This window comes from Nyctereutes procyonoides, unplaced genomic scaffold (genome assembly GCF_905146905.1).
Source record: "Nyctereutes procyonoides isolate TBG_1078 unplaced genomic scaffold, NYPRO_anot_genome, whole genome shotgun sequence".
NCBI classification, from domain to species: domain Eukaryota; kingdom Metazoa; phylum Chordata; class Mammalia; order Carnivora; family Canidae; genus Nyctereutes; species Nyctereutes procyonoides.
Window position 1 is genome coordinate 14,437,702 of NW_026575051.1, and position 23,492 is coordinate 14,461,193.

The following is a 23,492-nucleotide window of genomic DNA, read 5'->3' on the forward strand; positions in this document are numbered from 1 at the left end:
GAGAGTCTTAGACTGGGAACTCCACCCTGTCCCCTGCCACCATGACACCTTGCTTTTGACCCATGATACTGATTTTGGACTTCTGTCCTCCAGAACTATGAGAGAATACATTTCTGTTGTTTTAAACCACCAAGTTTGTGGTTATTTGTTACAGCAGCCACTGAAAACTAATATAGGGGATGCAAGGGAGTATTTCTTCTCATAGGTTTCCTTTTCCAGAGAAAAATCCTTCCCAGAAAACCCACTCAGATTTCCCTTTGGGTCCTATGGACTAAATTCTACCTTCAAGGATGCTGGAAAATAAATGTCTGGCATTTTTAGCCTTTATAAACCTCTGTCAGCAAGGACAAAATATAGTGTCATAGTCTGGGAAAAGCAACCAATAGGATCTGCCATGGAAGTAAAGTGACCACTTCATGGACAGTAGAAGAGAGATGGAAGTGAACATAGTGTACTGGCCAAAACCCAGTGTCAAGTGTTGGTACTGAAAATGGGGGCATCACACTCTGTCTCTCAGCAAACCAATGGATTCCCACATTCTTCTGTGAGGGAGTAATAGAGACACTGCTAAAGAAACTGGCCACTTTTCCCAGGGCGAACTTTTACCCAACCATGACTTGACTGACTTTCCCGAGTAAGCACACAGCAAGGAAAATCCTTCCTGAGGTAGGTGAGTTTCCTTAGCAACTTCAGCCAACATATTTTGTCTTCTAGTTCCGTCTTCCTTGGATGCTGTCCATAGGCAAGTGACGTATGGTCTCAGCTTCACACTCTAGTATAGATGGTTCCCATTTCCAGATCTCTAAATCATACATGATATATGATCTTCCTGGTGGCTGTTGAACCAACTGATTTGGGACAAGGGGAGGGGAAACCTTCTCAGAAGAAAGCTTGGTTGGTCCTCACCGAATATGTGCCTCCCTTCCATGCCAACCAAGCTGACTGAAGACTTGAGGCCCTGGAATAGCTTGGCTTCTACTACAAAGATAAAGAGAAGCACTTGCCAAGAGATCCCCTATACATATGGCATTTACTGGAGTTAAACATCCTTCAAATCTGACTAGTAACTCCACCCCCAAGTAAATGTATTTTCTTTTTGCTTCATTAATTTTAAAAATGTGGACGGTTTGGGGTTTGGCTCACAGAGTGTTATAAAACAAAAGTCTTGTCATCTGGAAAATGCCTTTTTTGTGAATACTCTCAAATAGGAGTAAATCTGAAAGGAACCCACTGAGACCACCAGGTAATGTAATGGCTTTTTGCCTAAAAATCATTTGGAGGCAAACACTTCTGCTGACCCACACCTTGGGCATAGTGAGGTTTTAAATCTAACACTTATGGGATTGTAACTCTCCTCCTGGGCCGTTAATCTGATTGTTTATTAAAGCTCCACTGACTTGTTCATTTAATGAGTTTCTCTAGCACAGTCAATGCTCTTCAGAGAGAAACTGCTATGGGACTCCAGGCTCGTAATGGAAACTGACAATATATCACAGGGGATGGAAGCCTTGAAGGCTTCAAGCAGAAGATGGATGAGGTTCTCTACCTGTAGCTCATTTCAAGAATAGTTCAGCCTGACTTAACGGCCTGGGTCTCTGCTGTGCAGAAAAACATTTGTCACTTTGGTTCCATCTGCTCATCTTGCAACTAGAATCCTGTAGCAGTGGCCCCAGGGCATTAAAAATCCTTCATCATGCTGGGAGGCATAGAAGGGACTAGAAGAAGCAGCCATATGAAATTGCTCATGGAGATCAAACGTCCCTGGGAAGGTGACCAAGGTGGACAAATAGTACAAGAAGCAGGGAACAGCCCAAGGTGGAAGGAATGAGCCCCAGATGGGATTGTACCATGACCCGAACACAATTTTTCAGCCAATGACCATAAGAATTTTCCCTTTTCCTCCACACCCTACAGCCTCTCATCAACCTAATTAAGGCTCTCCATTTGTCAGAATCATAGCCCTCTTCTGCTTAAACCTATCTGCCCTCCACATGGAAATGTCCACACTCAGTGGCTTGTCCATTGAGAGCTCAGCTCTTTTAATCTGGTAAATGAAGTTCAATCACTGTTCTGAGAGGCATGTTGAAAACAGTACTCTCTCATACAAATGTAGTAAGAAGCACGTGGCTAAATTAAAATTTTCTAGTGGCCGTGTTAAAATAAAGGACACGGGTTAAATTAATTTTAGAACATGTTTTGTTTTATGTTCTAAAATTTATATCAAATATTTTCATTTCAACATGGGGGCACTGGCCACATTTCAAGTGCTTCATAGCCAGTGGCCACTGTAGTTCCAGAGCAAGTCTCTTTGTTGTGTCATCTGCACTGCAGGAATTCTCATGGTAGCATTTTCAGGCATATATTGGCATTTCTAGGCAGGACTGTGGACTGGATATTTTGCAGCAGGCAAGTCCTCACTTGGCCCTAAATTTACATTGGTTAAGCACAAACCAACTTTGCATATTGCCCATTTGATATCTCTAGCTCTCTCTCTTTCACGATCCTAAAATTCCATTCTTGAGAATTCTTCTTAGATTGTGGGTCCAGGAAGAGATGAAATGAGGAGAAAGTCTCATAGTACATAAACCCCTGGAAACAAAGTTTAAGATCAATTCTCTAAAAACATTGGAAATTAAGGGTTGAGGCTTGTCTATGATTATATGAATTTATTTCACTTCTTCCTCTTTTGTTTGTTGTCTTGTAGGTTCTGCCTCTTTTTACCACTCAAGCCTTTTCTCTTTGCTGCTCCTTTGAAATAATATTGGAACCTTGACTATGTGGAACTCTTTTACTGTCAGGAATATAATGGTTAAATAAATGTAACAAGTTAATAAGAAGAAGTACAAATAGAGCAGATTATAAAGGTCACACAATAGTCCTGTGTTTACCATCTATAAGAAGTCACCTAATGTGGAAAAAGAATTTCAAAATTGCATTGATTGAGGTTGTGACCTTGATCCAAATTTCTGGCCTAATATTTCAGATATTTGAACTGCGGAATATTGACACATGTATCTCTGTCAAGAGCTTTCAACTGCAAATAACAGAATACCTGACAAACAGTGGCTTTCACATGCAGAGGTTGCTTTTCCTTCCATGACAAGAAGCCTGAAGGCAGCTGGACGTTGGTATTGGTTCTGCTGTTTGACGATGTCATCAGAGACACAATGTCTTTCTGCTCCACCGTCCTTGCTGTGTGGCTATTCAACCACATGTGTGTTATCTCATGGATGCAAATGGCTGCTAAAGTTGCAGACACTGAATCTATGTTAAAGGAAGGAAAAGGTTCTTATCAGAAGAACAAAACATGTCTGAAAACTGTGTCCCTAGATATCCACAGCTACAAAGGGGTTGGGAAAAATGTGTGGTTAGCTTCCTAGCTTCTAAAGTGGAGGTTTTGAGAAGAGGATGTTGAAGTAGTGAGCAAACTAAGATGGCCACGGTATGACTCCCTAATAGCTGGACAGCAGCAAACATATACTGAGGGCTCATAAGAGATAAGATAATACACTAAGCTTTCTACAGGTGTCTTTTTATTTTATCCTCACAACAGCTCTGACATATGCCTCCTATTATTTTCCACTTTTTTTTTAGTTAAAAAAAAACTAGACTTAGAGAAATTAAATTAATTTACCCAAATCACTTGAGAATCCCTTGTTGCTCTATCATTACCAAATAACTACCCCATCACCATGTAGGTCCCCTGCCACATAACTTGTCATACGTTGTCCAACTACTTGTTCAATATTTTACTCTACAAAGGTAATGAGAGAGAAGAAGGAAGGAGTCAGGGTAACTTTTTGTGATTTCTGGATTAAGAAACCGCTATAAGATGGTCTGTCTCCTGGGGGAGGAAGAGTAGTTTTTGGCAGACATTATGTAAGTTTTGTCCAGGATGCATTTAGTAGGTAGTACCTGTTGGTCAGCCACATGGCCAAGGGTAATGGGTGTGGGAAGTACAGGAGAAATTGCATAGTTAGAATTTCTGACTTCTGAGAGGTTGACGATTACAATGAAACCAATATTACCTTCTTAGATGTAATTTCCATGATAAGATTACAAGTGATCATAACTTCTGTCTGGCTAGCATATTCTATGTGCCCTCTTGGGTATCATGCTCTGCTGAAGTAATGAACATGTTGGAGAGGCCCATGGGGCACGGAAGTGAGTGGTCTTGGCCAATAGCCAGCAGGAACCTGAGGCCCTCAGTCTAGCAGCCTTTAAGAAATAGAATTCTGCTAACAATCTCAGTGAACTGGAAAATGGATCATTACCCAGTCAGACTTTCAGATGAGAGCTCAGCCCTGCCAATAATTTGATGTAGTCTGTGAGAGACCAGAAGTAGAGGACCCAGCTAGGCAGCATCCCTAACCCACAAATATGGAGATAATAAATCTGTGTTGTTCTAACCACTAACTTTGTGGTAATTTATTAAGTGGCAATAGATAGAAGCACCCCAAGTTTAGCTGTGGGAGGAGAGACCAGGCCCACGTCGCAGTTAGCTGGGGCATATGCTTACCTAATTGCAAGAGCCAAGGGAAGGTAGATTGTTTTTGGTGATTCAGAAATAAGGCTGAGAGATAGCTTATATGTGAAAATAAATTACCCAGTTGACCAATTAAAACCCAAGCTGAGAATCAAAGAACTTGGTTCACAGGAGAAATGAGGAAGCCCTGGGAGGAATGCAGCTATATTTAGGCCAGACTCTGAGCAGCGGTAGCTGGCATATGAACCAGGCCGAGACTTGCTTTGGGAGTAGGCTATGAGCCTCAGGAGGTAGATAAACATTAAACATAACCATACAGTGAAAGCCTTTAGACAGGGTTGAGGAAGCTAAGTGATCTTCAAGGGGAAATATCAAGAGAAGTTGTAGATTTTCCTTTACGGGAATCCATAAAAAGTAGGAGTGATCTCAACTTGTTAATAAATGACAAGAACTTTAATTGATGATCAAAATCATTCAGTATCCTTGTTCTGTAAGCAATCTCCTTTCTTGCCTCTCTCCTCACCTCTCTTCTTACACTGACACTCTCTGTATTGGTCTGCTTGGGCTGCTATACCAAAATACCATAGGTTGAGTGGCTCAAACACAGACATGTATTTTCGCAAAAGAGAGAGATCTCTGATGTCTCTTCCTCTGATAACACCTCCTGGTTAGGTGACAGGATACCAATCCTATCAGATTAGGGCCTCACACTTATGAAGTCATTTAATATTAATTACCTCCTTGAAGGTCCTATCTCCAAATACAGTCACATTGGGTGTTAGGCTTCAACATACGGATTTTGGGCGATACAGTTCAATCCATAACACTTTCCAACCACTAACTGCTATAAAAGTAAGCTCAGTTAGGGCACAAGCTTGGATTGTCTTTTCACCAAGATATCTTGTTTTTCAAAGGCCTATTTCAGTGCCTAGAAAGTCCTCAATAAATGTTTGTTGAGTAAATGAAAAATGGCCTTGTTTTTTTCCATCAAATTGAGATTGCAATTGAAGAAGTCTATGAGAATTGGTCAAATAACAGGTATTTATTTTTTCATGGACAGTTTTCATGTAATCTTTTTTTTTTTTTTTTATAAATTAATTTTTATTGGTGTTCAATTTACCAACATACAGAATAACACCCAGTGCTCATCCCGTCAAGTGTACCCCTCAGTGCCCGTCACCCATTCACCCCCACCCCCCACCCTCCTCCCCCTCCACCACCCCTAGTTCATTTCCCAGAGTTAGAAGTCTTTATGTTCTGTCTCCCTTTCTGATATTTCTCACACATTTCTTCTCCCTTCCCTTATATTCCCTTTCGCTATTATTCATATTCCCCAAATGAATGAGAACATACACTGTTTGTCCTTCTCCGGTTACTGTGGCCAAGTTCAAAAAGGGTGTTGCCTGAGTTCTCCTCTGGGATTTTGATGGAATCTTGTCTCACATTTAGATCTTTCATCTATTTTGAGTTTATCTTTGTGTATGGTGCAAGAGAGTGGTCCAGTTTCATTCTTCTGCATGTGGATGTCCAATTTTCCCAGCACCATTTATTGAAGAGACTGTCTTTCTTCTAGTGGATCGTCTTTCCTCCTTTATCGTATATTAGTTGAGCATAAAGTTCAGGGTCCACTTCTGGGTTCTCTGTTCTGTTCCATTGATCTATATGTCTGCTTTTGTGCCAGTACCACACTGTCTTGATGAACACAGCTTTGTAGTACAACCTGAAATCTGGCATCGTGATGCCCCCAGATATGGTTTTCTTTTTTTTAAAATTCCCCTGGCTGTTTGGGGTCTTTTCTGATTCCACACAAATCTTAAAATAATTTGTTCTAAGTCTCTGAAGAAAGTCCATGGTATTTTGATAGGGATTGCACTGAACGTGTAAATTGCCCTGGGTAACATTGACATTTTCACAATATTAATTCTGCTAATCCATGAGCATGGAATATTTTTCCATCTCTTTGTGTCTTCCTCAATTTCTTTCAGAAGTGTTCTGTAGTTTTTAGGGTATATTTTGAGAACCATTTGAATGGTAAATGGTTCTCCAACCTTTTATTTTCAGGTTGTAGGTGTCCTTCTGTCTAAAATGAGTCTCTTGTAGACAGCAAATAGATGGGTCCTGCTTTTTTATCCAGTCTGAAACCCTGCGCCTTTTGATGGGGTCATTAAACCCATTCACGTTCAGAGTTACTCGAACTTCTTCTTAAAGGGGAGTTTTAAGAGTCCCCCTTAAAATTTCTTGCAGAGCTGGTTTGGAGGTCACATATTCTTTCAGTTCCTGCCTGTCTTGGAAGCTCTTTATCTCTCCTTCCATTTTGAATGAGAGCCTTGCTGGATAAAGTATTCTTGGTTGCATGTTCTTCTCATTTAGGACCCTGAATATATCCTGCCAGCCCTTTCTGGCCTGCCAGGTCTCTGTGGAGAGGTCTGCTGTTACCCTAATATTCCTCCCCATGAAAGTGAGGGACTTCTTGTCTCTTGCTGCTTTAAGGATCTTCTCTTTATCTTTGGAATTTGCAAGCTTCACTATTAAATGTCGAGGTGTTGAACGGTTTTTATTGATTTTAGGGGGGGATCTCTCTATTTCCTGGATCTGAATGCCTGTTTCCCTTCCCAGATTGGGAAAGTTTTCAGCTAGGATTTGTTCAAATACATATTCTGGCCCTCTGTCCCTTTCGGCGCCCTCGGGAACCCCAATTAAACGTAGGTTTTTCTTCCTTAGACTGTCATTTATTTGCCTTAATCTGTCTTCATGGTCCCTTAATTGATTGTCTCTTTTTTCCTCAGTTTCCCTCTTTGCCATTAACTTGTCTTCTGTCACTCACTCGTTCTTCCACCTCGTTAACCCTCGTCGTTAGGACTTCTAGTTTGGATTGCATCTCATTCAATTGATTTTTAATTTCTGCCTGATTGGATCTAAATTCTGCAGTCATGAAGTCTCGTGAGTCCTTAATGCTTTGTTCTAGAGCCACCAGTAGCTGTAGAATAGTGCTTCTGAATTGGCTTTCTGACATTGAAGTGTAATCCAGATTTTGTAACTCTGTGGGAGAGAGGGCTGTTTCTGATTCTTTCTTTTGAAGTGAGGTTTTCCTTCTAGTCATTTTGCTCAGTGCAGAGTGGCCAAAAACAAGTTGTATTGGAACACGGGGGAGTATCACTGGTCCGTCCAGCTGGTCTTCTGGGGGAGGGGCCTGCTGTGCTGATTTTCAGGTGTTAGCACTTGGGGGAGCTGCTCTGCCCCTGTCTGCTGCCGGGCTCAGCGGGGGTTGTTTACCCCGTGGGGCCCCAGGAGGAACAGCAGCAGTTGCTATGGCAACTCTGGAAGCCTGGATTCAGCCTCCGCAGGAACTACGGGGCTCGGGGCTCTCGGCTCTCCGTCTGCAGGGCCTGGAGGCTCCGGGGCGGGGCCGCTGATCTGCTCAGCTCGGGGCAGGAGCGTCCTCGCTGTCCTGGGCCCTCCCGGCCTCTGCCTGTCCCGGGGGGAGGCCGGATCCTGGGCTGTGTCCCGGCGCCCTGTGCTCCGGGGCCTGCGCTGTTGGATTCGCGCTCCCGCCCCGCAGCCCCCTCCGCGGAGCCGCCGCCCGAGCCCCTCCGAGCTGCTCCGGTCGGTCCCTCCGTGCGCGCTGCAGCCCTTAGGGAGCTCGGAGCACTCTCCCGGGGCGCAGGTGTCTGTTAGTGTCCCCGGGAGCCCGAGGGCATCCCCGCCCTCCTGGGTCCTGCTCCAACTCCCTGCGAGCCCCTTTCCGCCCGCCCGGGAAGGTTGGTGCAGCTCCTGCTCCTCCGGGACGGGGCTCTCCTGTCCTGGGGACACTCGCCCCGGCCTCAGCCCGGCTCCTCGCGGGGCCCCTCCCCCTCGGAGGCCTTTTGTTCCTTTATTTCTTTTTCCCCGTCTTCCTACCTTGATAGAAGCGCGGACTCTTCTCACTGTAGCATTCCAGCTGGTCTCTCTTTACATCTCAGGCCGAATTCGTAGATTTTCAGGATGGTTTGAAGGTTATCTAGGTCATTTGGTGGGGACAGGTGACTCGGGGACCCTGCTCTTCCGCCATCTTGCCCCTCCCCCTTCATGTAATCTTGTATGAAGTTTTTTTCAGTCTCGTTATGATTTTTATATATCATTGGGATTTCATACCATCTAATTTATTTGCCCATTTTACTCATCAAAGATTTATTGAACACTTATTAGATGCTCATCATAGGACCACGTGCTATCAGTCAAGCTAAGCAGAATAAGGCACCATCCTTGCTCTCAAAGCACTTGCCATGTGCTTATTGACAGATGTGGCCAGCACAGGAAGCAGTTATGTAACCACACAATTAGAATATACATAACAGAACTGTGGAAAAGATTACACTTCTCTTCCCTGAAGATTAGTAAGAGAATACAGTCCTATATAAAATGCAAAGGGTATCTGCTAGCTAATGGTAGAGATTTCTTTATGGTATAGCTATTTAAGGATTGATGGAAGTGGCTCAGGTAAGCTCAAGAAATGCCTTAAAGGGGCACCTGGGTGGCTCAGTGGTTGAGTGTCTGCCTTTGGCTCAGGTCGTGATCCCGGGGTCCTGGGATCGAGTCCTGCATCAGGCTCACCAAGGGGAGCCTGTTTCTTCCTCTACCTATGTCTCTGCCTCTCTCTGTGTGTCTTTTATGAATGAATAAATAAAATCTTTAAAAAAAAAGAAGAAATGCCTTAAAACTCACTAGTATAAGTCTCTACTATAAGGCAGCTGAGAAAATACAAAATGAGCCTTTGGTGATGGGCTCCCATCCTCTGCCATACTTGCATACATAAATAGGAGCAGGTTCAAATGTTTATCTTAAAAGTTTCAGAAGGGGAGAAAGGAGGACATGGAAGGGAGAGATGGTCCTGGCAGGGCTGGATGGGCAACCTGTCTCCAGAGATAGACAGGGGGTGGGAGCGTCTCCATGTTCTTAGGATCCACTTTGCCTGATATTCCCAGACTTGGCCAATATCTACAGTGAGGTCACTTGAATTTTTGCTGTTGTTCTGGGAATCTCAGGCAGCCACAGAATTGTCCCTACTGATATTCAAGCTAGACAGGATGATCACTACTGGGTGGTATCACATCACAGCCAGACCTCCAGAGTCCAAGGCTGGCCAGCTGCTCAGACCTCCCCAATCACTCATTAATTTCAAAATAATGTGACTCAGATTTTACATCTTTGCATTTTTGAGTCCATTTATTTTGTTATGATTTTTCCCAGGTTTTATGACTTGGTAAGCTACCCATGGCCCCGGAAAAGATCTGATACAATCTTGTCCAAGCATAGGAGACTGATCTCCAGCTTTTCTCACATTTCTTTCTGCTCTTGGATCTATGAATCACAGGACCCATTTCCACTGTCCTATTTCAGCAAGAAAGAGTGATAGGGAGAAGGAACAAGGATCCGAGTTCTCCCTGCTTGAGCATGCCACTCCTGGAAAAGTCTGCCTCCTTCCAGGACCAAAAACAATGTTCGTTAGACACAAATCAGGGCTGTGTGCTCTTCTGGAAATCACTGAGTTGGTACCAGACCCAGAGTGGGGCTAGAGCAGAACCAAGAACATGAGTGATAGTAATGTTTGAGCACTGCTCCCATTCTCTCTAGAGATTGCACACTCTGTTATCTCTGCCAAGGGTTTTCCACCCATGGCACTAGCTAGTTTTTGTGGGCATTCATTGAGGTCAAATAATACATGATGAGGGTGCTTTAAAACCCAAAGGTACGATGAGGATGTATGGATGGGTTAGTGGCCATAGCTGCCACTGTGCCATCAGAGAGAATTGGTCACTGGGGAGGAGTACAGTGTCTTGTTTAAAACTGTGGGCTTCAGCCTCGGACCACCTGAGCTCGAAGACTAGTGCTTTGCTAATCCAAGCTTCCTCATCTCCAAAGTGGAGGAATAAGAATGAGGATCAACTTTGTAGTCTGTCATGAGGGGTAAGTGAGGACAACTATATAAAGGATGGGACCAGGAACAAAGTAGTCATATGTGTTCATTATTTTTCCTCTCGTGAGCAGAGCTGGGTGCTAACTTGTCTTTGGTCTCTTTTTCCTTTATGCTATCTTTTGAGTTAGCGCCATCACACAGCATACAATGGTCAAGCTAAGGGTCAGAGTGAGATATGTTTAGATATTAGGATTTGTAACAGAACAACAAAAAGAGATAATGCACTTTTGTAGGCGAGGGGAGATCATCGCCCTGAAGGAAACTGTGTATAAGGCCTTGGGAAAAAGCACAGGCTGTTAGAAAGCTTTTGTCCAGCGCTGTTACCATCTGTGGGAAACTGATGGAGGTTTAGCATCTACATTTGCTTCTTTCTTCTCTGGCTTCACTTAGGTAACTCGGTGACACATTTCTCCTTGTGACATGTCCAATAGACAGAAGAGCCTCCAGTCCCATTTTCAGAAATTCTGTAATCCCACAGAGGTGAGAGGGTATGCAAGACCAGGAGCTAGAACATTCCTTTCCAGAGGACCCCATGCCTCGCTCATGAGCCTTTGGCAGTCTAAGGGATAGCAAGATGTTTGGGTCAAAAAGATGCCTATGAAAGTCAGTCACTCCAATTTCTGGCTACATGTGGTGAATTGAACTCATGGGTTCATTTTTACTTTCTTTGAAATCTTAATTTTAAAAAGGATAGCTATCTACCCATGAGGACAAAGGGATAGGAAAGGAGAAGAGCAACATTTTGGAAGCTAGACAACTGAAGAAAGCATGGTTGCTTCCTTCCCAGACTCAAGAGAGCTAAAATCTCAGCAGGTGCTATAGGCAAGCTGGGACTAGGGTATAGGGAAAGACCTCAGTAATATGAAGCACCAGGTTCCTCTAAAAGTGGGGGTGCAGGTGGGTTAGAAAAGGGAAGAGGGGCTCAGTGGTTGAGCATCTGCCTTCTGCTCAAGTCGTGATCCTGGGGTCCTGGGATCGAGTCCCGCATTGGGCTTCCCACAGGGAGCCTGCTTCTCCCTCTGCCTATGTCTGCCTCTCTCTGTGTCTCTCATGAATAAATAAATAAAATCCTTTAAAAAAAAAAGAAAAAGGAAGATTATTTGAAACATGTAATAAATAACAGAATCCTCACTCAGTCTTCCTGCCCAGCCAAGCATAGGATTTCATTTGATAGACTAAGGTCATTTTTGGCTATAAAGACTCCTACTTCTTCTGGTGATATAATTTGATGTTTTCTGTTGTAGCCTCTCCTCTTTTCAGACTCCCTGGAAGCCAGAGTCCCTGGGAGATTCTACTAGAAACAGGGTCCAGTAGGAGGGTGTGGGGGGTGGCAGTGGGTGTTGTGAGCCTCTGCAGTGAAAACTATCCACAGACTGAATGGCCACCTCTCTGTTGACTCCTGGAATACAGGTTGCCAGACCTCAGCCCTTTAGGCAGGAGGTTGGACAATTCTCTGGATGAATTGATCTCTGTAAACCTCAGTCAATGGTAGTGTATTAATCTTGGTCCTGGTTCATCAGGGCTGGTGGGATAGCTCAACGTGGCTTCCCATATTACCTGCATGGTATCTGAGAACAAGAACAAAGACAGTGGTTTTCTTGGTGACTCACCTACCATACTGAGTGGAGAGGAGTTTAGTTTTGTGCTAGCCCAGCATATGCAGTACTGGCGTGCTTGCCTGAGACCATCCTGTTGTTTCCAGCAGTTCCAGGAGTGGCCGTTTCCCAGAACTCTGGTGTGCCCCTAGGCTTTAACTTCCTTTCTGGAAATCACACTATAATTTATTCAGAAGCATATTTCCTGGAAATCATTGGAATGGCCTTTGGCAAAACTTTATCTGAGCCTGGAGCATGGCAGCGATACCTGGGCACTTTAATCAAAACACCAAGGTCAGCAAGATATAAAGAATGGCTCGTGGACAGGTATAGAGAAGGCACCTTGGCCAAATAAATAATTACTGGGGGAGGGGAAATTATACCGTTGGAGCACTTTCTTTGATGAGCACTCTACACGTTGAAACAGTTTAGTATCTGCTCTACAGTCAGCTTGGCTGTGGGTTTGACTGGTCCTTGATCTTGGGTGTTCTTTAAACTGTTTATGTGAATGGGAATCACAGGAGGGAGGATCTTGTTAAAATGAAGTTTCTGATTCAGTAGATCGTGATGGGGCTGAGACTGCATCTCTCGCCAACTTGCGGGCAAGCCGATGTGGATGCAGGCAGTGCATGGGACGCCATCTGAGGATGAAGGACATAACACTTCCAGGTTTGGATTGTCTCACTTATAAAGTGGGACATGAGTCCCTTCCTCCTAGGATCGTGGAGAGAATTAAATAAGAATGTAAAAAACTTAGAAGAGAGCACCTGCTGCAGAGTTAGCACGCGATAAACTGCTTTTTATGAAAAACGGGGGCAATGAAAGCATCACCTTGAAGATTATGTGAGGCTGTGAAGGTCAAGTGCTCCACATGAGGCCCGATGCATAGAAAGCATTGGCTGTGGACTTCCTTTGTGCCCCACCTTGGTGTGTTTTCTCGTTTAGTTCCTCTCACTCTCTCAGGTGGGTACTAATATCTTGCCCTCTTAGCACATGTGCAAACCAAGACCTAGCTTAGGAAAGTTGCAGAAGACCACAAGTTTACTAAGTGGCAGAGCTGGGGTTTATACCCAGATCATCTGGCCCCAAATTCTGTGAACTTAGTCACCAGTTGTAATTGTTACTGTTACTTGTATTGTCTTATTAAGTCCTCATGACCAAGGTGGGGTTTAATACCCATTTTATAGGAGAGAAAACAAGGGACCTCAGTAAACTTATGTAATGTCATATATACAATCTCTACCCCTTTCTCACATATGTGGCACATAAGTCAGGACTGGGGTCTTCCTCTCCTTGCCACAGACCCTTGTGTTTTTCATGAGGGTCTCTGACAATAGCTGAACAGCTATTCACTGTGCTTCTCACACCATGGGGGCGACTGGGAGACGCCCACCTTTCTCACCATGGGACTTGGTGCCACGTTACTTGCACTTTTACTTCCTGCCCCTGAACTCAGCAGAAAGAAAGCACAGAGTGGAACTTTGCTGGGCTGCTTTTGGAAAAGCTAGTGACCCCTGGTATAACGGATCCATGTCAGGCATTCACGGGCAATGGCATGGATGGAGGAAGGTAGTACGATTCTAGAGAGCTGGAAGCAATGGGGAGAAGGCTATTGAGATCGTGTTAGGCTTGTTTCTTTGGAACACGGACTGAGAGGGAGATTGCATACAGGAAGTTTGGCGGAGAGCCCTTAGTGTCCACACCAGTGGTGAAGTGAGGAAGTAAATTCTGGCAGAGGGAAGAGTTGAACTGAGATGCAGAGACCTCAGGTGACCCCATAGACATATCTGGCGCTGGGGTGGCCCTTCAGAGCCATAGGATGGGCCTTCCCACTCCCACATGACTGGTCACTGCGTGCAGATCGGCCCTGGGGCAGGGCATGTGACTGTGGGCGGGGGAGGGTGGTGCTGTCCAGCTGAGGGCAGTCTGTGAGCCACCACCTCCCCAGCATCCAGGGGCACCAGTGACTCCACTCTGAAGGGGGAGCTGGGCCTCACACCACAGCACCGACTCATAGAGCACATCATGTGGGCTATCCGGTCTGAGCTTGGCAGCATTATAAAAACAGCTATAACCTTGCTTTAAGAAAAAAATGACCTCATAGGCAAATGCAAAATCTGTTTGGGAAGTGATAATGATTTCACTAATGATGGCAACTAACCAAGGAAGCCCCACGCTCCTGCCCAGCCCTAAGAGTCTTCAAGCTCAATTACAGGGTGAGACTAGAAAATAATGCAAAAGAGCCAAGGAGGTCTTGTGCATGCAAACTGTCAGCACAAAGTATTTCAGCCATTTCGGTCTCATCTGGGTTTTCTCTTTTCAACTTATATTAAATACACTTGGGTACACTCACACACACACACACACACACACACACACACACACACTCAGTTAACCTTGGATAGGGCTTCCTTTTAGAAACATAAAAAGCTCCTAAATTAACTCCAATAACATCCCCCTAGACCATCTTTGAAAGGAACAGATGAATGAGTTTGACGGAAAACTTTTGCTTGAAATTTTCCCCTTTCCCAGATTACATAAATTTGAAGGGAAAGTCTGCCAAGTGTTCAATGATGCTCTGCATGGTGGCTTCTGGCAGGGACACTCTGTACCAGCAGCTGAAACGAATGTTTTCCTGAAACACCGACTATCATTCTTTATCACTTGCTCTGTCCCCCTCTTTCCTGTGCCACAGCCTTCTAGATGACCTGGGTAGGGATAGAAAAAAAAAAACCCAAACTTTTCTAGAACCCTGAAAGATACTGCATGTTGAGCTTGGTTGCTGAGACTTCATTTGGCAGATCAGACCGCAGGGATGATGAACACATTGATATTGAAAGCCATCTTTTCAAGCCTAAGGTGGGTACTAGGGGGTCAGGTCCTCACACTAGAGTATCTGAACTTTTAGGGCAGTTGCTTTGTGAGGAAGTTTCTCTCTGGGCAGAATGTTTCACAAGAAGAATTGAGTCACATTATTCCCCTGCTGAAAATCCTTCTCTTGTGCTTAAGATGAATCCCAAGCCCTCTGGCTCGACCTGCCAAGTTCCAGAGAGCCGCGCCCTGCCCTCCTTTCCCTACCTCATTTGGGGCATGCTCACCTCCAGTCTCTGTACTCTGCTATGTTGATGACACCCTGGAGGTCCCTCCCACATGAAGAGGACTTTCCAAATCCATGGCCTCCACCCCTGTTGCCTAGAATATTCTCCTAGCTCTGCAACGGCACATTTCTTCCACAGTTCAGCCTTCAAGGTCATCTCTTCAGAAATGCTGTCCCTGACCATGACCTTCCAGTTATACTCTCTATCTTCCTAGAGTGCTCTTGCTTGTCCTCACCGCCCTTGCCAACCAGAACTTGCAATTGTTTATTTGCTTATTTTTTTATTATCTCTTTCCCACATTGGACCCTCCTTCCTGAAATGGCAGGGACATGGTCACCACTGTCCCCAGCGTCAGGCACACAGTCATTCTTTGGTAAATATTTATCCCCTCACCCAGTGCTTAAGTCCTATGCTCTCTCTTTTATTAAATACTTAGAGATTTTAAAGGAAGGTTATATATATGTAGAAGTTATCTCAGAGATATAAGATGGATGAGACGTGTTTTTAGGCAGAGGACATTCTAACTCCTTCTTTGCCACTGATGGCTCCTTCTTCCTTTTCTCATAGTGGTTTTGTTTCATGATTTACACGCAGTATATCGGGCACATTTTAAATGACTTTTACATATGTGCACATCCGTGGAGATCTAGATGGAATGTTTATAGCTTCCCTTGTGGGAAAGCTGGCAGGCGCACTCTCTCAGTCAATACCTTCCAGAAGGTAACCACTATTATCATTTCTATCAATAGATGTCAGTTTTGACTATTTCTTTACACCATGAATGGAGTCATACCTCATGAATTCTTTCACGTCTATCTTTTTTTGCTCAAAAAGTGTGATTTCGAGATCCATCCCTGTTGCTCTGTATCTCAGCCATTGCTTTGTGGTATTCCTTTATGTGAATGTACCAGTTTATTTATTCATTCTACAGTTGAAGGACACTTGGGTTGTATCCAGTTACTGGCTCTTATAAGCAATGCTCTTGGGGACATTCCTGTACAGGTATTCTGGTAGACGCGAGAACTCTTATCTGCTGGTTGCATGTCCTGGAGTGGAACTGCTTCCAGATAGGAGTGTGTGTGGCCTGCACAGATACTATCAGACAACGTTCCTATGTAGCAATACCAGTTTACTCCACCTTGCTCCGTATTGGCACCAGCACTTTATATTTTCCCATACTTGATTTTGGCCATTCTGATAGGTGTGTGGTATACCTCTTTGAGATTTTGATTTGCATTTCTCTGATGTAAAATGATGAATACTTTTTTGAATGCCTGTGGGTCAAATGGGTATTTCAGGTACGTGTGTGTATATGTGAATTGCCTGTGTGTAAGTGGATTCCCAATTTAAGCATTTTGACCATTTTTAAAGGATGGATTGTCTGTCTCTTTCTTATTGACTTGTAGGAGTTTGTCATGTTTTGGATAGGAGTTATTTGACAACTATATTGCAAAGATCCTCTCTCATTTTGAGACGTTCCTTTTCACTCTCTTAATGGTATAATTTGATAAACAGATGCTGTTAATGAAATACAATGTACCCATTATGATAGTTTTTTTGCATTCTCCATAACAAAAATTTTCTTACTTTGGGTCTCTTATGGTGTTTTAAACTAAAGAATAGTGTGGGAGCAATATTTAAAGAGGGTCCTTGGGGGGCAGCCCTGGTGGCTCAACAGTTTAGCGCCGCCTTCAGCCCAGGGTGTGATCCTGGAGACCCAGTATCGAGTCCCACGTCGGGCTCCCTGCATGGAGCCTACTTCTCCCTCTGCCTGTGTCTCTGCCTCTTTCTCTATTTCTCATGAATAAATAAATAAAATCTTAAAAAAAAAGAGGGTCCTTGGGGCACCTGGGTGGCTCAGTGGTTGTGTGTCTGTTCAGGTAGTGATCCCGGGGTCCTGGGACTGAGTCCCGCACTGGGGTCTCCACAGGGAGGCTTCCCCCTCTGCCTGTGTCTCTGCCTCTCTCTGTGTGTCTCTTACGAATAAATAAAATCTAAATAAATAAATAAATAAATAAATAGGGTCCTTTGTACATCTGAATGAGCCTCTCAGACCAAGATGATTGAAGCATGAAAATGAAAGTTCCCCTTATCAGAGCCCAACCAACCCATCCCTTCAGGCCTTGCTCAAATTCCTGTTCCTTTGTGAGATGGCTGCCAACCAGCCTACCCCTTGGCTCCTTTCATAAGAGCTCAGCTAAGTCAATCTCATGTGTTGGTGACTTTTTGTAACGACTATCAGCTGAATTGCACTCTTCCACAATTACCACTCAAGAATAGTCAGCTCAGACAGACAACACACAAATTATGCTACGTGGACAAAGAGTCATTCACCAGGTATATTTGAAGCCTAAGCTCTTTGAGCTATACACGTGCACAAATGATTCAATTGGTGGAAACCTCCCCTTTCCCCTCCATATTTCAACTTTCAAACTGAAAATTATGCTAAAGAGGTTTGCATAATGTGCGTCATGGAAATGCTGAGGCAATTCTGACTTTTCGCAGTGCAGGAGGCTCCGCTGACACCCTTCGAGGAGTCTTTCCCAGTCTGTCCGCTCTCCTCGGAAAATTTCCTCTTTCCCCCGTCCCCAGACCCAACCTAATGAAAGAATTACTTGATCTGAGACAGAGTCACATGGCAACTTCACAATAAATTTCACCAAGACTAACCACTTAGGTCATACACTCCACTGTGGTTTTATTTTGTGATGACAGCATGGTCATTTTAACTTTTGCTTAACTTGGCTGGAAATGACTGATGGTATCTGCTTCAAAACACTTAAAAATTATTTCCAAATATTTGTTTCTCATCCAGCTGTCTTTAGAATCTGCATCCTGAAAATTCTGAGTAGCTTGAAAAGTCAAATGACCCGCAGAAGGCTGAGAAGAGACTCAGCACAAAATGGCTGATTGGCTGCTGTTCTTTCTTAGTCTCAAGAGCCCAGAAAATATTTCTTCCACTAGAGGGAAGCATTTCTCCACTAGACTAGCTTTCATTTGTGACTGAAAAACCGAAAACTTCCACAGCAAAGGAAAGTCAAAGCATTTGCTTATTATACACTCCTCAGATTTTATTTTTAAAAGGAGCCTTCATTTTTCTTATGGAAACTCAGGGTTTTACAAGCAATGCTGTCCTCAGTTTCACCTGTACTGTGTCCAGTACTATATTGCTATATTCACAGTAGAACGGACTTTAATTTCTGAGTGATCAGTCTGTTTTAAGTTTCTCATGAAACTAGCATACACCTTAGTCAAAAACCACAACAATCCTTCCATAAGTTGGCTGTGTTATTGTTCTCGTGTGTTTTTCTGAGGCTTGGGTAATGAAAGTATTTCCCCACTCCCTTGTAACTGGCATTTGCATTTAAAGTAATTCATTAATGTACAGGAGTAGATGAGGCCTTGCACATATAGCAGAAGGTAATGGTCTTATAGGTGTATTTTCTGTAATGCACTTCGGGCTACAGAAATAGAAATATCACATGTGACGAAAACAAATATTTTTGAGCAACATGGCCATTGCATGAGTAGGATTGGTATATGTTTGTTTATCTACCATCCTTTCCTTTTTCAAATCCTCAGTGGCCGCTATGTTCTGGAGATTTAGCTTCATCCAAGTTGTCTATGATGGACACTTGCATCTTCACTTTATTTAAAAACAAGTATTCTTGATAGCAAAGATGTTGGCTAATCATTTATATGTTGGCATGAGAAGTTTTGTGCCCTTTCAAAATTCAGCATTATCCATAATAGAGTGTAATATTATCAGATTATCTGCATTAGTATATGAATGCATTCATAAGCAATGCACATATTATGTTTTTAAGCAGCTAATGGCTGAACAATCACTAAATAAAAAACATCCAGATTTTAAAAGCACAGCTGAAACATTTGTACAAATATACAAAGAGAAAAAAACAATCATTCAGACACCATGAAACTTTTGTAATAAATAGGTTTGTCTGAAATCGGTCTATATCACCCTGGACAAGCCTCCCCAGTGAGGCTGGGAAAGTACTATACGGAAGTGGTGTTCAAAATCTACTGAGGAATATCTTTGGGGCCAAGCTCAATGTCACCTCCAGGAATTTTAACAGAGCTATGAAGTACTGACTCAAAATGGTGGATATACCCAGACATGTTGAGCTGGATGGTGCTGATAATTTTTCTAGTCTAGATAGGACATGGCTGGATGCTGACAATCTGTGAATTATAGTATATCCTCGAATCATGAAAATAAATGCTGGTGATCATGCATGTCCTGGGAATGTCGGGATGCAGAGGACTGAGTGAGACCAGATAGGGATAATCTCATGCAGTCAAAGTCAAGTTTACTTATGGTCCTACTTACGTGGCCAGGAAGAAACAACGCACACACGTCAGGACTGGGACTGAAACAGATCACAAACAACATGGGTGCTATTTGTTATTGGTGTCTCTGGCTTGGATCAGCATGAGAGAATGAAGATACAGGCTGTGCTGATTCTTTAATAAGAAAATACTACCTTTTTTTCCTAGAACCTTCTAAATAATGGATTACACTCGATGGGTATGATATGATCAGGAAACATATCACCTTTTCCTAGCCCTTTTGTCCGAGAGGCTTGATTACAAGGAAGGAGTCTCAAACAACCAAACACCCAGGGATTGAAAGGCAATTATTTTTTTTTCGACAAACAAACAACAGAGGGAAAAAAGCATGATAAAGAGGAGACAGATATTATTGTTGAGGCGGAGCAGTGAGCTCAGTTTGACACGGAGGGTGGCAGGCCAGGACGCCGGGTTTGGATGATTTTTGGCTTTGGGGAAGTCTTTGGATCCTCCTCTTCCTCTATGTCACTGTCACACACGTGCACGACGACACTTGGGGTGGACTCAGTCCCTGCATGGAGCTCATACTTCTCTCCTGAAAGGCAAGAAAAATGGGGGTGATAAAGGGGAAGGGAGCTCAAAGCAGATTCTTTGGCAATGTTTGTGCTGGAAGTAAGGCCATTTTACAGTGTCTTGGGAAACCCGGATCTTATCCAGGAATGGCATGGGGCATCACAAAATGGAAGGAGATTGCTCTGTTACTGTGTCCCTGCTCTACCACCTATCGATCATACAACCCTGCTCGGGCACTCACCCTCTCATAGCCTCAGCATCCTCAACTGTAAACTTCAGTATGGTCATAACTACAGCCCACCGAATCGTGGTGATGACCGAGTGGGTCTGGCAGCTAGTTCTCGGTTTCTCTTCTGTTTCCCATCATCGTTGCTAATTGCTAAGTGACCTTGAGCCAATCGCTTTATTTTTTCACCTTCTTGACAGCGCAGTCTCTAAAGCACACTTTTATCTCAAGAGCTGTCACAGGATGGAATAAAGCGAGATCATCACTTGTCTGGGATTTGTGGTGGTTCCTGGGGGACAGGGTTAGATAGAGGACTGTCAAGGTGCCCTCAAGTTCTAAGAATCTATCCTTGATTGGCTCATCTTACAGCCAAATGGCTGTTAGGCGACTGGCTTCCTGTCTTTGTTTCGCTTCAGGAGGTATTACAAGAGCACAGTCCAGTGGCCACATACAGAAACAGGAAGTATCACAACATACCATGGGAAGCACCAGGGTGACAATGTATGTCAAGGACTATGGTACCAAATTGTAAGGAGAAAGTCATCCTGAAAGGCTTCCCAGGGGAGGTGACAATTGACTTAGGTCTAAAGACAAGTAGAAGACCTCCAGGTGGTCGGGCAGGAGGAGGGGGCATCCTCCATCTGCATGCTTTTATTATTTTATTTTATTCATTTTATTTTATTTTATTTTATTTTATTTTATTTTATTTTATTTTATTTTATTTTATTTTTTAAAGATTTTATTTATTCATGAGAGACACAGAGAGAGGCAGAGACATAGAGGGAGAAGCAGGCTCCTCGCAGGAAGCCTGATGTGAGACTCGATCCTGGGAGTACGGGATCACTCTCTGAACCGCTGAGCCACCCAGGCATCCCATCTGCATGCTTTTAACTTCTCAGCTTAACTGTTGACATACTCATCTTAATCTTCTCCTGACATCCCACCCTTTGCTCTCCTCCTTCATGAATGGGGAAAATCTAAAAGTAATGTCTCCCAGACATCCTCCTGGTCAGCGGCTTTCCAGGTCTCACTAGATCAAGTCCTCTTAGACCAGGACAGAAGACCCAGCACAATCTTTTACCAGTTACAACAGCCACATCCTCTTACCTACTGATAAAGGACATTTTCAACTTTAATGTTTGTGGGGAGGCTCTGCTCCTGGCCTCCCAAGGAGGCTATACATGAACATTTACCAAGGTCAAAATGACTGGGCAAAACGTCAAAGTATGGGCTGTGATTTCTGCCCCAGCACACATTGTAAGTCGGCTTCATTAAGGAGGGCACACGATGAGATGAGCTTCGTGTTATATGTTGGGAAACTAAATTTAAATAAAATTTTAAAAAATTAGCATGAAGAGGAAAGAAAACAAACAAAACCAAAAAGGAGCATTCCAAATATAAACATAAGAGAAACAACAGCAAAAAAACCCCCTCCCTGCTTCCCATAAGATTAAAGTCAGACAGCCTTGCACATACTAAAAACATAAGATAAAGTCTGTAACTGTCTGGAATGCCCTTTGTTGTGATGATTCGTAACTCTTTATGCAAAAACCACATATAACCCTACTCCAAATGTTCCTTCCCCGGAGCACTCTCTGCTTTGTAAAGATTGTGTATCCTGGGCAGCTGTCCTAACTTGGGCTCAAATAAAACTCTTTTCCTTTCCCTTTAAAATTTTAAAAAGGTTTGTTCAGTTTTGCCTTGACACTACCAACGCAGCAACTTTTATGTGGCATAGGCTCACCTCGTTTGAGAGTACCACTAAAACCTGCCTGCCTTCCAGAACGAAAGGTGGACACTACCCAATCCAGTAGGCTTGCCTCTTCTTTCTACTCCCCTTCCCCCAGTCTGTAGTGGCAAGTGCCCCTCCTGGACAGGCAAGGTAGCTGGTACTGTCATTTCTGGTGCTGGGGGGAGCATCCCTGGTGAAAGCAGCAAATGCTTACAAGGTATAGGTTTAAATTCTAGGTGCTGATAGTGTGGGGTGAGAGCACTGCTAATATCATGACAAGCTCTTCTAAGTGATGCTGGGAAGGATGGATGTGTTCAGAGTCAGCTATTGTTATGGGTTGAATTATGCCCCCTCTTCCAAAGATGTGGAAGTCCTAACCTCCACCACCTGTGAATGTGACCTTATTTGGAAATAGGGACCCTAATCCAGAATGACTGGTGTCCTTATAAAAAGGGGAATTAGGATGAAGGCATGCATGTGGGGAGAATGCTGTGGTATGAACATTGGCGTTTTGCTGCCACAAGACCAGGAGCTACCAGAAACTGGGAGGGGGCGCCTGGAACAGATCCTTCCCTAGTGCCTTCAGAGGGAGCGAGGCCCTGCTGACACCTTGGTCTTGAACTTGTAACTGCGGAACTTGAGTCAATAAATTTGTTTTTTTTTAAAGATTTATTCATTTATTTATTTATTTATTATTTAATTATTTTTATTTATTTATTTATTTATTAGAGAGAGAGAGAAAGAGGGAGCGTGAGCGCCTGGGCTGGGGGGGTAGAGGGAGGGGGAGAAGCAGGTTTCATGCTGAGTGTGGAGCCAGATAGGGGACTTGATCCCAAAACCCTGAGATCAGGACCTGAGCCAAAGTCAGATGCTGAACCAACTGAGCCACCCAGGAGCCCCTAAATTTTTTTTGAAGATATTGTTTTTTAATGCTCTACTTTGTACTTTGCTTTGTGGCAGCCCTACCCAACTAATATAGCGAAGTGCTGCTAAGTGTATTCTCTTTCTGTTAAGAGCCAGAAAGAGAGGTCCAACACAGGTTGGACCGCCTCTGATCCTGGTGTGTAGAACAAAGGCTTTCCTGGGTGAGGGCAAGGGATATTTCATAAAAATGGAGTGTTTCAGCTCCAATATTTCCCTGGATATTGGCAGGAGCCAAGAGGGACAGAATTAGCCAGAGAAATATGGCTCATAAAGACTCTGTAATTTGAAGTCTAGATTTGCTGAAACTGTAGGTAGAGAGAATTGTGTCAGCAAGTATGAAATCTTTGGCATAAATGGACCACTTTGGATTCAGGAGAGGACAGTGACAAAGTCAGGGGATATGGAGCAGAACCAGGAAAGAGACACCTGCCTGCGTCATCCGTGCTACGCTTTGTTTCCCTGCTGGGGAGCAGGAACTGATAGCAGGAACCTAAGACATGGCAATCCACCCCAAAGTCATTCTAAGGCCAATGCTTAGAGCTGTGGTGCACGTATCAATGCTATTTACAGCTTAGCATTCTCCTTTAAAGTATT

General features: G+C 43.7%; 1 protein-coding gene across 4 annotated transcripts in view; it reads right to left on the bottom strand.

The window, feature by feature from the left end:
* Positions 1 to 17,457: 17,457 nt before the first annotated feature.
* The window catches only part of RCAN2 (regulator of calcineurin 2), a 262,870-nt gene continuing 256,835 nt past the window's right edge, over positions 17,458 to 23,492 (bottom strand). For all 4 annotated transcript variants that reach the window (XM_055329786.1, XM_055329787.1, XM_055329785.1 and 1 more), the window contains one exon: positions 17,458 to 20,038. In XM_055329786.1, the coding sequence (XP_055185761.1) occupies positions 19,878 to 20,038 (161 nt within the window). In that variant the 3' untranslated portion in view covers positions 17,458 to 19,877. The remainder of the gene's footprint in view (positions 20,039 to 23,492) is intronic.